The 16,694-nt window shown below is 32.9% G+C and overlaps 1 protein-coding gene across 4 annotated transcripts in view; it reads left to right on the forward strand.

Moving 5' to 3' along the window:
• Positions 1 to 15,245, forward strand: part of LOC111055456 (neurexin-4) — a 59,186-nt gene extending 43,941 nt beyond the window's left edge. Inside the window, exons 21-27 of one of the 4 annotated variants that reach the window (XR_005571484.1) lie at positions 429 to 566; positions 2,140 to 2,293; positions 4,477 to 4,550; positions 4,952 to 5,170; positions 10,396 to 10,490; positions 12,164 to 12,212; positions 13,133 to 15,245. Coding sequence is in view for 2 of the 4 variants with exons in the window: in XM_039429840.1 (XP_039285774.1) it covers positions 429 to 566; positions 2,140 to 2,293; positions 4,477 to 4,550; positions 4,952 to 5,170; positions 12,164 to 12,212; positions 13,133 to 13,305 (807 nt within the window). In the remaining 2 variants the exon portion in view is untranslated. The remainder of the gene's footprint in view (positions 1 to 428; positions 567 to 2,139; positions 2,294 to 4,476; positions 4,551 to 4,951; positions 5,171 to 10,395; positions 10,491 to 12,163; positions 12,213 to 13,132) is intronic. The other 3 variants (XR_005571485.1, XM_039429840.1, XM_039429841.1) reach the window with 3 other exon arrangements.
• Positions 15,246 to 16,694: the final 1,449 nt, after the last annotated feature.

Consider the following 16,694-nt stretch of genomic DNA (forward strand, 5'->3'; position numbering starts at 1 on the left):
TTGCCTTGTCTTCGCCGCACTCTCGACCATTCTCCCTCTCATTTATTCATGATTCTCATGATTGTGACTCTATAATAAATTCTTCTGCTACCCCTGCTTTGAAACTAGTCTGCAAATAGCACTTTTAGCATCGTCTTGCCTTGTTTTACCTGCACTCTTCACCACTGTCCCTCTCACTCAGCTCTCTCACGATCTTCTTCTGTCACTTTCACACAGCACGATTCTCTTCCATCATCTTGCCTTGTCTTCGCCGCACTCTCAACCACTCTCCCTCTCACTTACTCTTGATTCTGATTCTATGCTACCCTGCCTTGAAACTAGTCTGCAAACAGCACTTTTAGCATCGTCTTGCCTTGTCTGCCCTGCACTCTTGACCTCTGTCCCTCTCACTCAGCTCTCTGCTTGGGGCTTATTCGGTGTGCTTGTAGGTGTGCTCGGCGACTGTACACTGGACTACAGGTCGGTCGGCCTCCTTCCAAGACCAAGTGCTTGTCGCTGCCAGAAACACCAATGCAAATGCCAACTCATCACCAACTCTCCAGCTACAGCTTACCCGGTCAAAAAGTGTGAGTTTTGCAATAATTTCCATTTTCCACCGCCTCTCGTGCTTTCAATCTCACGTCTATACGGCTTCAAAACACGTCCGTCGTTGTTGCCAGGATTCGATGGAGTTTTGTATCAAATTGTGGTGTTGTGTATCAAGTTGACATGATACTGTATCATATTGTGTTGATACTGTATATACTGTATCATTTATGGCGATACCATAGGGGAAACATAGCGTAAGATATCTCATAGAAGATAAAAAGAAGATAAGTTAAGATAAGGCTATGATAGTTAAGTTCTTCACTTTGACTAACTTAAGTGTAATTTTTTATAGCGTAAGATATCTCATAGAAGATAAGTTAAGATAAGGCTATGATAGTTAAGCTCTTCACTTTGACTAACTTAAGTGTAATTTTTTTAATGAATAATAACGATTGTCTCCACATATTGTATGTTTTATGACAATTGAAGATGATTTGATTTGATTTAAGAAGATGAGGAAATAAGAAGATATACTGGTTCATGGTTCATAGAATCCATTTGAAGTATGGAAGTTTTGTATCAAATCATGGTGTTGTGTATCAAGGTGAGATGATACTTTATCATATTGTGTCGATAATGTATCATGTGCGGTGATACCGTATTATTTTATGGTGATACTGTATATCATTTATGGTGATAGTATAGCAAAAATTTAGCACACAAGTAGATATTCATCCCATAATTTTTAGAATTCATTCAATGTTTGGAAGTTTTGTATTAAGTTAAGATGATAGTGTATCATATTGTGTGGATGTTGTATCATTTGCGGTGATACCGTATCATTTTGTGGTGATACCATAGAGAAAAGATAGCATGAGAAGATATCCCATTGTTTATAGAATTCATTCAAAGTATGAAAGTTTTGTATCAAACTATGGTGTTTATCAAGTTGAGATGACACTGCATCATAAATTGTGTTGATACATCATGTATGGTGATACCGTGTCATTTTGTGGTGATACTGTATCATTTTTGGTGATAGCATATTAGCAAAAATCAGCACAGAAAAAGATATTCTATGATCTATAGAATTCACTTAAAATTTGGAAGTTTTGTATCAAGTTGAGATGATAGTGTATCATATTATGTTGATACTGTATCATGTGCGGTGATACCGTATCATTTGGTAGTAATAATTTTTGATGATGGCATAGAAAAAAGATAGCATGAAAAAAGCAAAAATTCAAGAGATTTATTTTTTTGTGCCAGTGCACAAACCTAGGTTTTGCTGGCATTGTCAGATTGAAATAAACGTTTTATCTTTAGTTCAAGAGTTGAAGAGACTTGAAATGTTGTCAACAAATCCACACTATTTTAATAAAGATAATTATTTCACAGGAGCATAATTGAAGTATCTTCAATTATAGGAAAGTTCCACAAAATCAATATTCACTCTACAAACTTAGTTTAAGAATCTACATATGTTGATTGGAATCTTATTGTGTATTTTTTTACCAATCTATTACGGTATTTATAAATCATACATTGTATTGTTCCCAATTTGATAAAATAGATTTCAATTTGATGATAAAGATCTATGTCAATTTTTAGGACGATGCCATGAAGTCAGTGTACACGAACGGCGCTGACCTAAAGCCGCTGACTAAGGGCGATTACAAAGCTATGCTCAACTCTCCAGCTGTTGTCAGATTTAGAACTCACGACCAGGACGCTCCTCCCAAAGCCAATGGGGTCACTTTTCAAGGTACAATACAAAATCCACATCAAATTTATTAAAATACATAATCTAGTCTATTTGAAACCGTAAACTTCAAACAGTATGACTATTAGCATAGCCACCTCTAATACAAGGCCCTGGCCTACGATATTGCAACGTCGCAGTGAAAACTATTTAAAAAAATACCAGCTGATCTTTTTCACCAGTCATGTATTAGATTCTAAGTCTACACTGCGACGTTGCAATATCGTAGGCCAGGGTCTTGTATTAGAGGTGGTTATGCTATTAGTCTTGTTGACAAGCAATATGGAGGATATGCAAAGACCAAAGACCTTGAAGATGCATAGACTCACATGCAGCGCCAGTGTCGTACTTGGAATTGAAATCGGCCATTGAGGGGGCAACCTATAAGATTATTACATACCAATGCCTTTGTAATCTATAGTATTACAAATATATAGATATAATATTTCGTGCTAAAATACCCCAATGGCGGGCTTCAATTTCAAGAGCTATCATTGGGAAGGCATAGGCATTGTGGGTCTATATCTCTTTAAGGACTTTGGCAAAGACTGATCCAAAAAATGCATGATAGATGTGAATTTGGTTTAAAATTGAATCTGAAGAAAACCAAATTAATGGTGGTCAGGAAAGCCTTGAATAGACAAATTCAGACAAACCTAATGGTGGCGGGTACAGTCATAGAGAGGGTCCATAAGTATAGATATCTGGGGACGTGGGTAGAGGAAAGTGGAGATTCGACGGGAGAGATAAGAGGATTGAGATGTCCAGATCGACATTTGTAAAAATGAAAAAAATGTTCACAAGCCAGGGTTTAGAACTGAAAATGAGGATGTTATGCTGTTACGTGTTTTCCACTCTCTTGTTTGGGATGGAATCATGGACCCTCAAAAAAAGTTGGAAGCCTTTGAGATGTGGTGCTACCGCAGGATGTGGTGGATACCGTGGACGGATAGTCACGAACATGGAAGTCCTAGGGAAAATTAAGAAACAATGTGAAATTGTTTACACGATAAAAAAGAGAAAACGCCTGTATCTAGGACATCTAATGAGAAGCCACAAATATATAACTCTGCAGACTATAGTTCAAGTAAAAAGGATTGTTGGAAGGCGACGTGTTTCCTGGCTTAAAAATTGAGGGATTGGTTTGACTGCAGCAGCAAAGACTTGTTGACGACACTGACAGTAAATTTGTAAATCCAATATAGACTAGACTGTAGTGTCGTCAAAATTAGTTCAAAAACGAATTACCAACTAGCAGTTCGTCATGGAAAGTGGAATAGATTTGTATTATGAACCATTGTTCATGATACAAACTTGAATTTAATCAATTCGTATCACAAATTGAATGTTTTACAAATCCAAAACTGTCTATTGCACAATCTCCTAGTTCTAGAGGGAGAAATTTTTTGCTGAGGGTGATGCCTACATGAGCTCTAGGCTTGTGCGTGGTTGAACTTCCGGCAGTCACGCTGTTGTAAAAAGTACAACAGTGTCAGTTTTTTTGCTGCACAAAACTATTTGATGGGGTGGTGTCAGTGAATGAGTCACCTAAGCATTCCAAAACTTTCCCCCCATCACTCCACTGAGTTGCAGTATCAACCGAGCAATGGTTAGTTCTTTAGGTGCCATTTAGTCGCGACAGTGCATAAGTCGCACTGTGCATAAGATAGGGAAAGACTGTTATACGGGACTGTAAACGAACCAATATCACAGAATTGATGGCTTTGCTTGGTGTACCTTATTGGGCTATGAAATTGTCATCATCCAAATGTTCATAGGAGTAAAATGATCCAAGAAGATGGAAAAATTATACAATTAATTAATATGTTTTGACAGTAAACAGAGTACATAACACTTGGTAAATTGGATGTTGTAAAAAGTGCAACACGCGACTACTCGTGTGATTGAGTAGGGCGCGACTACCGGAAGGTTAATGAGGCGGATGATGATAAGAGATTAGTGGACCTACAGTTTTAGGTGAGTTCCGAACCACCGGGAAGCGATTTCAAACTCATGAAACATTTTCAGAGGAGTTGGCTCAAGCGGTCACCCTTCCAAAGACGCAGCAGGAGCTTGAACCTCAACTCATCTAAGAGATAGCTTATAGCTAAATAGTTCTCCTGTATTCATCTCAACTAATAATAGTTTTGTCAAAAAATAGTAAATTGAATTTGTTTTCTTTTCAGACTCCAATGGTTCAGAAAACGGGAGTAGGAGTGGTCTAGCTGGTAGAGAAGATACTACTCGTCCATTGTTAGAGGTAACATTTTTTATCAAAATTTTGAAAATATAATACAGTAATTTAATATTATTTTCTTAAGCGTTTCTATGCTATTATGAAAAACATTCTGTAAAATTGATCTCCTTCAGAGTTATCCCATGAAATTAAGCTGCTGTATTTGATAACCGACTGAAAAAAGTCAGAATAAGCCATTCTTACACAGTTTGTTGTAACACAATTTTTCAGACGTGCCATGAGATACACCACTCTTGAAAACCTGGTTTTCAGATAATCGATATGTTTCCCCCATGTCAGCTGATGATCAACATGAACACCCAAGAACTATACATTATTAACTACACCGTGTTCAATGAGTTCATTATCATAAGGTCTTAAACTAAAGCTAACATTCATTATCTATTTATTTTATTGAATTCTAGAAAGTGGTAGAAGTGCCAGTGAATGGAACAATCAAAGAAGAAGACGAAGAAGAACTTCAGAAGGACGAGAGAACGGCGGAAGAGGGGGGGAAGGATGTGACAATCCAAGTGATAGCAGAAGTAGAGGGGGAAGAAACGGATGCTGCAACCAAAGATGAAGAAGGAGGAGGGGTGAGAGAGGAAGCAGAGGAGAGGCTGAGCGATAATGATCTCAATTCAGTAAGTGGAGCGAATTTTCAAAATAAATTAAATAAAATGTAGGGCTACTTTCTTTTATTTTAAAATAGAATTATAGTACCCTTTGAAATTAATAAAATAATAGATTAAGAACTTAAATTATAACAACTAGTTTCAGTGCTCACGCCATCGTCAGATTATGAGAATAAATTTTAAATTAACGTTTAAAATTGTTGAGTATAATAATATTGTAACTTGATAAAATAATTGATGTGGTATCATTGACTGCAATGTGAAACCGGCCTTAGGGCGTTGGCCATCTGAACTGGAATGTCTGTGTGTAACCGGTCGCAATGTCGTGTGATGTTTTGTACACGGTAGTAGATCGCACTGTATTTGTATTTCATCTTAGTGAGTTAATAAAGTACATAATCTACTCAAAATATTAAGTGTGATTATTGACTTAATAACCTAGATCAAAAAAAATAAATTGAATAAACGTTTATTCGAAATTTATTCTTATTACCTGACGATGGTGTGAACACTGAAACTAATTATCATTAATTTATGTTCTTAATTCATTAATTTCAGAAGGTACTATAATTCTATTTTATAAATAAATTGAATAAATAATTGTGAAAGATAAAATTAAATCAATGAAAATGATATTAATTTATGAATTAACTTAATCTAGATACCGGTAGCCTACCGAGGCTACTCATCAAGAAAATTACAATTTTATTCATTAAATATTTTTTCAATAACTTTTCAAATCTTAAGAGTCTCCTCCATCACACATTAAGAATACCAATATTATAATCTATAATATTATAATAAAGGGAGGAATAGGCTTATACACGAAGGTGATAGGAAATCCATGAATGACGTATCATCACGTTTCAACTACTCAACTGATTAACTTGAAATTTTACATATGGATTCATAATTTACCGAGGATGGTTCTACGCCTAGCATAGAAATTCTTCAAGATTCTAGTAGGTCAAGTTTTCAGTTTGTCAAGATTTAAATTAGACCCTTGCGCAGCATGGGTTACCTGTCTGTATACAATAAGCAATTTCATTTCTATTATTTTCCATTTCTATTATTACCTATTTCATTTAAATTCTCATTCTAAACAGTGAACAAACGTGTATTTTATAATTTGTATAAGCACTGAATACGAGTATATTTGTTACAGAGACAAAATCAAGTAAATATTTTATTCAATGAATATTTTCTTATCTTCTTCTTTAAGTACTAAAATGTTTAAACTAAAGTAAAAAAAGTTTACCTTGAAGCACCGTTTTCTATAGAAAAAGTCATCTACGTCTGCTCAATTCATGAGTGTCTTAAGAATTGATTCATCAAATTTAAGGCATTCATATTATTTTCAAGTATTCCAGTTGAATAAAAAGGAAGCAATACTACTGTTCTATTTGAATTTAAATACTGTCTGATTCTATGCATATCAGATCATATCTTCCTTCAATGAAAAAGCTTCAAATTTAGACGTCTCTCCCAATTCGTCGTCTTTGGTAGAGAGTTATTGGGAAGGATATTTTTGAATATTCTTTCCAAAGAATGGACATTGATATGTCCAAAGCTCCGCCAATTTATGTAGATGCATAACAATATAATTATCTATAGTTATTCCAAATCGCTTTTTTTCATATCATACACAGTTAAATAATCATTTTCTTAATCTATATTATGTAAATTCATCTATTATTTTGCAGTATTGTAAGTTATTGTATATTAATGTATTTTAATCTACATAAATAAAGTAATCAATCAATATATGCTTTTCTATGTGTAGGTCTAGTATTAAATTTATGACCTAATAATCCATACTACTATAAAATTCATTCTGAATTCATACTCTTTCATGTAAAAAGGAATGACAAGCCCACTCATTTTGTCTTAAGATTCTGTGTAAAGAGGCATGCCCGTTATTCCAAATAACATGTTCAAATAACAGTCATAGAGATGAAATTCTCTATGAAAATCTCAATTGGAAGATTACCCCAATTAAGAGTGGAGCTCCTTGCTAGGAACTGGAAAACCGTTCAATCAAGAAGTATAAGCTCTCAGACTCTTGATTAATTATTGAGAAAAAACTTCATGAAAAACTGTCAAGCAAATAAAGTTTATATTGAATTTCAGTAGGCCACTTCATGATCTTCTTTCTTTCGATTAAATATCATACAGGCCTATAATGTATATGATTAGAGAATAGCCTATTGAGTAAAAAAATGCCAATACAATACCACAAAGCTACTCAATTCTTATAACTCCTGTGTACCTACCTTCTTTGGTTGACTTTAATTGGGTTTAAAATATTTCTTCTAAGGTTAGTTCATTATTGGTTGATAATCACTGATTTTCCAGTGCGGTTTGTGTTCAAGTGATTAACTTTTGATAGTAACCCCGCATGCTTTTTTAAAGGGTTAATAACTGTTATGTTTCACTGTTTTAAACAAATTTGGGTGTAACCTACTTGGTGTATGCTCAGAATAACAATGTTGTAATTGTTCAAAATAATTTTCTGTGTAAAAATGGGTATAATTGATCTTGGAAGTATTATGTTTGTGTCGTGTTTCGTACATCAATAAAGAATAATTATTATAGAATTTAACAAATTCTGGTGAGTAGTTAAGTACGATAGATAAGAAGTTATAGATTTATAAAAATTACAGAATCAAATATAAAAGATAAACAGTAGAAAATTTTGCCATTGAAAAATTTAAAATTTAACATTGTTCATTGATTAAACCCTATTCAGTGAGTCATATGTATAGGAACCCTTCAATAAGTTGTAGACTGTTGTAGATACTCTAACTTCCAGGATAAGTTATTGGTCAAATACCTTTTGACGTACAACTGAATCTCAACCCCTCAAGGGGGTGACTTAGGGGTTTTAACTCGAATATTCTAATTGTAAACACCTATGGTGTGGTACATCAATTCAAAGGCCTTTTTAATACAAGAAAGATAACATTAATTAGAATGTTCTATGATATACTTTTATCCAAAATAGCGGCTGATTGAAGTTTTAGTTTTTGAAGAAATAATTAATAAAGTTCAATCAGCCGCCATTTTTGATAAAAGTATCATAGAACATTTTTATTTATATCATCTATCTCGTTTTGAGAGGGCCTTTAAAATTATTTATCATACAATGGGTGTCTACATTTAAAATATTTGTGTTGCAACCCTTAATTTTTTCAAAAACTAAAACTTCAATCAACCGCCAATTTTGATACCAAGCATATCATAGAAAATTTTATCGATGCCATCTTTCTTGTTCTAAAAAGGCCTTTAAAATGATGTACTACACAATGAGTGTTTACATTTGTAATATTCGAGTTACAACCCCTAAGTCACCCCCTTATGAGGGGTTGAGATTCAGTTGTATGTCAAAAAGAAGAGTATTTGACCAATAACTTATCCTGAAAGTTACAGTATTATATCTACAACAGTCTCCAACTCATTGAAGGGTTCCCATACATATGACTCACTCTGTATACTTTGCTCTGAAAAATATTTTTCTGGACAGGAAAAGAATACCAGCGTTAGCTCTTATTGAAGTGTTTATACATTGGTAAACTGTAAATAAATGTATGACTGTAAAGTTCAAAGCTCTTACGGGATTATTCATACATATGCATGCAGTCTATTACCGGTAGTGTGTGAACACTCCAATAAAAATAAATGACTTTCTCTTTCTACTCAGCAGAAATTAATTGATTAGTCATTAGAGACCAAGGTTCTACTGATTGATAGTTATACCAAATACATTCTATACAGAATGTTCTGAGAAAAGGTGCCCATAAATCAGGGCGTGATTCCTTTCATCAAAAGATAAAAAAAAGTTCTAATTAACATAGGTCTAAAATGCGCTTAGTAACCATTTTATACAGGGTGGAAGATTTCGTCTAAATTTCTTTGCCCCTGCCGAAACGAAGCCCTACGGGTATTTGTTGGCTGTTAATTGAGATGCACAATAATTTGGCGTACTTTATGTAAAATGAACTGAAAAATTGAATAAAATCGTTTCCAGACCTTGAGCCACAGTAATGTTTAAGATATGTGACGAAATACGCGAAACTTGGTCCTGAAAAAACAAGTTCCTTCAAGGTTGGAAGCAGATTTACTGTATTAAATGTACAATAAACACAAAATATACTAACAGAACTTGTCAAAAATTTAATTTCGAAGAGAAAGATGTAGAATAAGTCTATAATAGACAAACGCAACCTTATAAAAATAATCCTTAATTACATACAAAACGCATGAAAAATAGACAAAATTAATATGTTGTCAAAAATTCTACACAGTTCTATTCGGTACAGGACCATGGTTTCGTGACCACACCGGTCACATTTTCAAGTTGACTGTTGACAGTGTTACTGTGTAGAATTTGACAACATATTTGTGCTTTTATTCAATTATGGAACGGTCCTACAATATACAGGGTGATTCTTAATATGGTAAAATAATTTAATACTTGATAGTAGAGGTAAAAATAAGAAAAAAAGTTCTCATCACGTATTAAATTATTTTACCATAATTAAGAATCACCCTGTATATTGACAATGACTCAGTCGAATTTTGAGACAAGATCTGTTGAGCTCTCTATTTTTCATGCGTTTTGTATGTAATTGAGGTTTATTTTTTCAAGTTTGCGTTTGTCTATTATAGACTTATTATACATCTTTCTCTTCGGAATTTAATTTTCTGCAAGCTCTGTGAAAAAATATTTTGTGTTTTAACATAGTAAATCTGCTTCAAACGGAACTTGTTTTTCGGGACCAAGTTTCGCGTATTTCGTCACATATCTTAAATTACTGTATCTAATGATCTGGAAACGGTTTTATTCAATTTTTCATTTCATCTCACATGAAGTAAGCCAAATTGTACATCTTAATTAACAGCCAACAAATACTCGCAGGGCTTCGTTCCAGCAGGGGCACTGAAATTCAGACGAAATCTTCCACTCTGTATAACTTGGTACCGAAGCATAGGTCCGAACTATGTTAATTACAACTTTTTTTCTTCTTTTGATTCGAGGAATCACGCCTTAACTAATGGGCACCTTTTTCAGAACACTCTGTATAATCGTGGATGAGTTACAAGCTACAAGGGGTTACCGTATTTTCGAAGACCAATATTCTACTATCTTTCCTCATTTTGAGAATTCTTTCCCACAAGCAAAACAAATAAAATTCTAGATAACGTTTTTATAAAATGTTGATTATTGATTACAGGTCTACAGCAGCGATAAGCATCAGAATACTTTACACTACAGTATTGATGAGTTAGGCAGTATTGAATTCACCTCCGCGCCATATGCATAAATCAGGTGAATTCACCATGGAAGTTCAAATAGTTTGACCACCGCTATATATGCAAAAATGCTGAGCTTGCTTTCTGTGACGGCCGGTTAAATAAACGGCAATCGAAGATTGATCTCTGGTTAAATTCATCGGGGCTACCGATTGTGAAGTTCTTCCGCCGAAATTATTTTTCCAGAATTGCGGATATAGCCTATTTTGCTGCTTGATTACTTAACTTCATTTATTTTGAACTTGATTAAGTTAAATTCATCAAATAAGCACTGATGAGCTTGTAATTTGCAAAAATGTATAGATGGGTTTTTCTTCCGCTTAGCTACCGTATCAAAGCTTATTTCTAAATTATACTCGTTCTAATGCATTTTATGTCTTATGCATCTACATATATTTTATCAGTCAATTGAATACTGTTTTTTGATGCTTGATTGTAAAAAATTTAAAATGATCAATAATTGTTTTGATTTTAGTTTCATGCTTGGCCCCCGCTATACGCTCTTGAAACAATCGGCTTGTACCTCCATGTGTATATTGTTATATCTATGTTATTATGTTATATCCTACCTCTAATATCTTATATAATTTAAAACTATGCTCTGTAGTTCAAAAACAGGCTCACCCAATGCTAATACGGTAAAAACACTGTATTTGGTCAGGATACGAACCTCAGTTCCAAAGTGTTTGGAATACATTTTCATAGCTTATTTACCAAAAAATCTATTAAATTTATGTCAAGACCTATAAGCTTATTTTGAAATATCTCTCCAATTATGATAATTGATTCAAAATCTACGCTTATAAATTGATCCTAACACTGTGTTTGATATACATTCTTTTCCACAATTAAATAAACGTTGAATTTAAAAATACTTTTAATGTAGATTAGCTCTTAGGTTACCTACTTATAACTATAAGGCCCGGTTGCATAGAAGCCTGTTAAATTTTAAACATAATGTCACAAGAACCAATAAGATATTTTTTTGAAAATAAGGATTCTCCGACTGGTTCTTGTGGCATTTAATCACGATTAAAATTTAACAGGCTTTAGTGCAAGCGGTTGTTTAAAGAGTTTTCAAATTCAACGTCAATTCTGACTGTTCCAACCCAAGTAGTTAATTATTGTGATTATTTCATATCGGTCAATTGCTTTTCTATTTTTATCATACCTGCATTTCGTACATTATTAACATATTTCTCCAGCTTCTGAATTTTTTATCAATCTACGCATAACATTCCATGTATGCACGCCTAAAACATATTTTATAACATTTATTATACAGTAAGTAACAAACTAACAAAATAGCATGTTGCTGTGTAAGCATGTACCTTTTTACTGGTTGCTTTGGTTTTGTAACATCTTGATTAAGTTAAGTAGAATGGTAAACTGATTTTTCATTCTCAAATATAACCGAACCCTTTTTCAGAATGGTTTGATTCATGATTCTAATATCTTGATTTGGTTTGAAAATTAAATATATTTTTCTCTTGAAAGCTTTGTGTTCTTAATTTTCATGAATCATTCATAGTTTTATCCAAGCTACCGTATACTTAAGCTTTGGATAATTGCAACTATCTTAATTGAAACTTACAGCATTTTAAAGCCTCTTTTATAAACTTGTATTTGAATTTTTTAACATATTATAATTTCACATTTTTATAATTATTGTATATTTTCCTTCCACAGTCACTAGACGAGCTTAGAAATTCTAAAGATTCCAAAGACATTTCACCAGGTAAGTGTTATAATCAATAGAATTTTATCTAAATTGTATAATAATTATTCTAATGTTTTAATGGTTTTTAATAAGTGGAGTTATAAGTCGGTCACCTTACAAATATTTATGCGACTAGATAAGATCTAGTCGCACAAGATCTGTCTTAATTCTGGGTGTAATATAACATAACTCATGAGAAAAAGTTCACTATATACACTAGACAAGTGAGTCAAGAGTATATGTGGCACTTTTTCTACATTCAAGTCTATTCTCAATTATGTTAAGAGTTTTTTGAGTTATATTATAATATTTCAAATCACTATTTTCACGAATAAGGTCTATGGTTTCATAGGATTCTTAATAATGCTCATTCTCTAAAATCTAAATTACCGTATGTTTCTAGTAAATACTGAACCTTGTAATAGGCTTGAGCTGAGAAATTTCATGATGGAAGATGGGTATACTCTGTAGAAACTAACTTCTGACTTGGGAGGTACATGCGCAGTAGAGAAGGCATACAGAGGTAGGGATACAACGGCTGCTATGTTGCCGTTTTAACCGGCCAGTATTCCTCTAATTTCTCATGAGATTCATGCGCTCATGATAAACTTACGGAAACTTCGAAAAATTAGCAACTACGCTTCTACCTATCACTCTATTACCCAATGTAATTGGCTGATCTCTCTCCATTTCTCTACGCCGCATATATTCCTCCAAGTCTGAAGTTGATTTGTACATATTATAGTCTATCCAGTCAGATATACCGTTGTGAAAGTCTATACTATACTTAGATTCGAATTTGATGAATACGTATGAAGAAAATTTATAGTAGGCCTATACGTTGAGAAACAAGTTAATAAATTGGTGTTGTGAATATTCATTTATTTTAAGTAATGTTTATTCGTTCTAATAATTTGATTCTCTTTCCAAATTTTCAGAACAAGCCTGGTTTATGAGAATGAAAAGCGTAGTGCCTAAAGTGTCAACTCCTTTCGTTTTGCCTGATGGCTCTAGAACTTTTTCTAATCCTATAAGTTACTTAGGCGGACCTAGCCTAGGCTCTAGCAACCAGTCTAGGCTAAGCAAAGAGTCTATTCTGTCTATAGATTAATAAATTATTAGCATAGTCAATAAACTATATTATTAATAATTATAACTAGATGAACACTGTGATAATTTTATTGGATTATTTCAATTTTACTGTACCGTTTTCAAAAGTTGATAGGATTCTAAATGGAAGGTAGAAACTCAAATAAATGTGAATGAAAAATTGTGAGAGTATGATATATATATATATTTTTTAATGGAATACAATGAAGGGTTGAAAATATATTGTCAATTTTAAATGCTGACATAGTTTTTCAAATTGTGATAATGAATTATTCATGAAACTATTAATTTATTATGGTATACAATGAGCTTATAAAACACTGCAAATTATGTGTATAGGGTAAGGTTGTAGGGCAAGTAATAGAGTCTTTATTCAAATCTTCACATAATCTCTTTTGTGTCTTGAGAATAAAATACAACCACGGAACAATCAGTTCAATTAACTGAACCAACAATTAGAAGATTATATTAGAATGTTAAAATCAAGGATCAATCAATCATTTTCTGACAATAGATTGCTAATATTGTTTAGAATAATTAAGGGTTTTAAAACTCATATAATATTGTGTCCTATAGTATTAATATCAATATTCTTGATACTTTTTAAAATTTTAATTTTTAATTGAATCAATTTCAGTTTTAGAGAAAATTTTCAATTCAATTCTCATTTCAAATCATTTACAGGAGTTTCAATGCTAAAAATGATACTAATCGCATACATAAAATAAATAAACTATTATTAATATGAAAAAACTAGTATTAAAATGTAAGCTGAAAATATTTTGAAGATTAGGGTAACAGTAGAGTCTAAAACTTTCATAAAAATAAATTTTTGAACAGAATGTTCAGGCTATCATTGAATAAGCTCACATTCATAAATAACTGTTTAATAATTAGCTATAGATAATAATTATGACTTTGATAAAATATAATAAAAATATAAATATGACTTTGAATTGAAAATATAATAATGACTTTGAAAATTTTTTGAGAACAAATTTTCGAATAGAACAGCCTTGTAAATTTAAAATAATCCAATAGCCTAATGTAAAATAATATAGAATAATAAATTATGAACTCTATAAGATAAAATAAATTAATCAAATCATTTAATAAAATTGTAGAATTCATAGTCAAAACAATGGATTTAAGGTATGAAAATGGATGACAAAAGCAATGGATTTATCATACAGGAGAATATATTTAATTAAGCTTGCAATTGTTGTTAGAAAGGTTATCTTCAATTAGTCTCTAAAAAACGAAACAATGCCACTTTCATAAGAGCCTACCTTAATGGTATAATGTGAATATTTTGTAGCAATAAAAGAAGCAGTAATTGAAAAAAGAATTTAGCTCTAAGTAGCCTACCTACGGTAAAATATAGCTGCAGTCTGTACCGTAACTTATAGTATTATGTCATATATTCTCAACTCCAGAATAAGTTAGGTTCGGAAAGGCAGTATAATATTAAAAACAAATACCTTGTCTCGCACTAACTTATCCTAACTGAAACAATTTGACGCATGTTTAGAACGTGAGATCTTTAAAATTTTCGTAAATCAATTTATTTTTGATCAAGAGTTTTTGTGAAAAAATTATCCTTCCATATTATAGACTTTGGTCAATCAATATAAGATAATAAATCTAGTTTTATCCTGATAAATTAGATGTAGGTAGCCTATTATTTTTTAATGTTGTTATAAATAAAAGTATTTATTCTATTTTTGTAAATACTCTACTGTGAAATTGTGAGTTGAATTATTGAAACAGAGTTAACTCATGCTAAGTGTTGCATCCTAACATTTGAACGAAAATTGTCAAGGAAAGATGAGAATAGTGTTCATGAAATTTTACGAAAAACTAGTACCGTAAAAATAGTTTTGAGAATATTATTAGGTATTATTGTAGTGCTCTATTAAATTGAATCATCGTATACTTGTAGTTTTGTTTTATAATTTTCCATCGACCAATTAATTCATTTCAGAAGTTTTATTTATTCTTATAAGTTACATTGCTATAATAGTGAGATTAGTAATATACCGGTAGCGTAGGTAGTCCCTCACGGCGTTTTTTTTTCATGCGTTTTCAGACGAGTCGGCAGGGAAGGGAGGGAGCTCTTCGATTGGGTTGGCTAAGAATCACCGAAATTCGAGAATCACCTAATAATCAGCAAATCGGAGACCTTCCTGTCCTGACGACTCGTCTGAAAAAACGCTTCGTGTGGCTTGGCCCACTACCTCCGTAAACAACGCCGTAGTGCATTCGTGTGACGTCAGCAAAGGTAGGGCTCCTACACCAATAGAAATTCGTTGATTTCAGCTGATCTATATCAGCTAGTGTTTTCATTGGTGTAGGAGCCCTACCTGTGCTGACGTCACACGAATGCACTACGGCTTTGTTTACGGAGGTAGTGCTTGGTCCCATGGCTCCTATACACACTAGACATAATCTAGAAATCATCACACAGAACGCTGTATTATAGACGTCTTCCGGTGGGACGATAAGCCTTCGGTCCCGTCTAACTAAAAAGTAGTCATCATCTCATTGGCCCATATGAATAAAACCAGAGCAAATGCTCATGAGCAAGAGCATGGAGCATAAGGTTTTGCTCATGAGCAAAAGGTAGAAGCAAAAGCATTTGCTCATTTTTATATGAATAAGCTTTACCTTATACTCATACCTATGCTCCTGAACTCTGGAGCAAATGCTCACGTATTTTAAAGATTTTTCATCAGCTGATTCGCTTTTGTAGCCTTAATTTGTTTTTATAGCTCATGGAAGCGCTAAATATGCAAGTAGGGGACACAGCTTGTGTTTGCGTCGTCTGCTCTGTTTTCTATGTTATGAATAGAGTTTTAGGTTAGTTGAGTTTAGAATTTTTAAATAATAGCGTGAAAAAATGTTATCTCTATAATAATCTTCAGCATATTCTTATAATATCAATAGCCTTCTTATAATCGTCTACACTCTCATCTTCTTAAATGCCTATTTCCTATTTTGTGATGGCTATCTTTATATCAGGTAGCTATATTTTGTATTTATTCTTTTGTAGGGATAATGGTGATATAATATCATGGTTGAATCTAAAAAGAATTTTATAGTTCTCAACTATTGGTTGTGATCGTATCTAGTATAGTTTCCTCTTCCTCATACGAATTAGTTGAGCCATTTTACTATGAGCAAAAGGTGATAAGCTGCTCTAGACTATACTCACCTTTTTTGGAGCATTTGCTTCAAAAATTGAGCAAATGCTCTAGTTTATTCATACAATTTTGAGCAAAAGCTTTTACTTTTGAGCAAATGCTCCAACTATTTTTTTGATGAGCATGAGCAGAAGGTTTTGCTCACGTTTATTCATAGAAAATGAAGCAAATCCTCCCTATTTTAGAA

The sequence above is a fragment of the Nilaparvata lugens genome, chromosome 5 (assembly GCF_014356525.2).
Source record: "Nilaparvata lugens isolate BPH chromosome 5, ASM1435652v1, whole genome shotgun sequence".
Taxonomy (NCBI): Eukaryota; Metazoa; Arthropoda; class Insecta; order Hemiptera; family Delphacidae; genus Nilaparvata; species Nilaparvata lugens.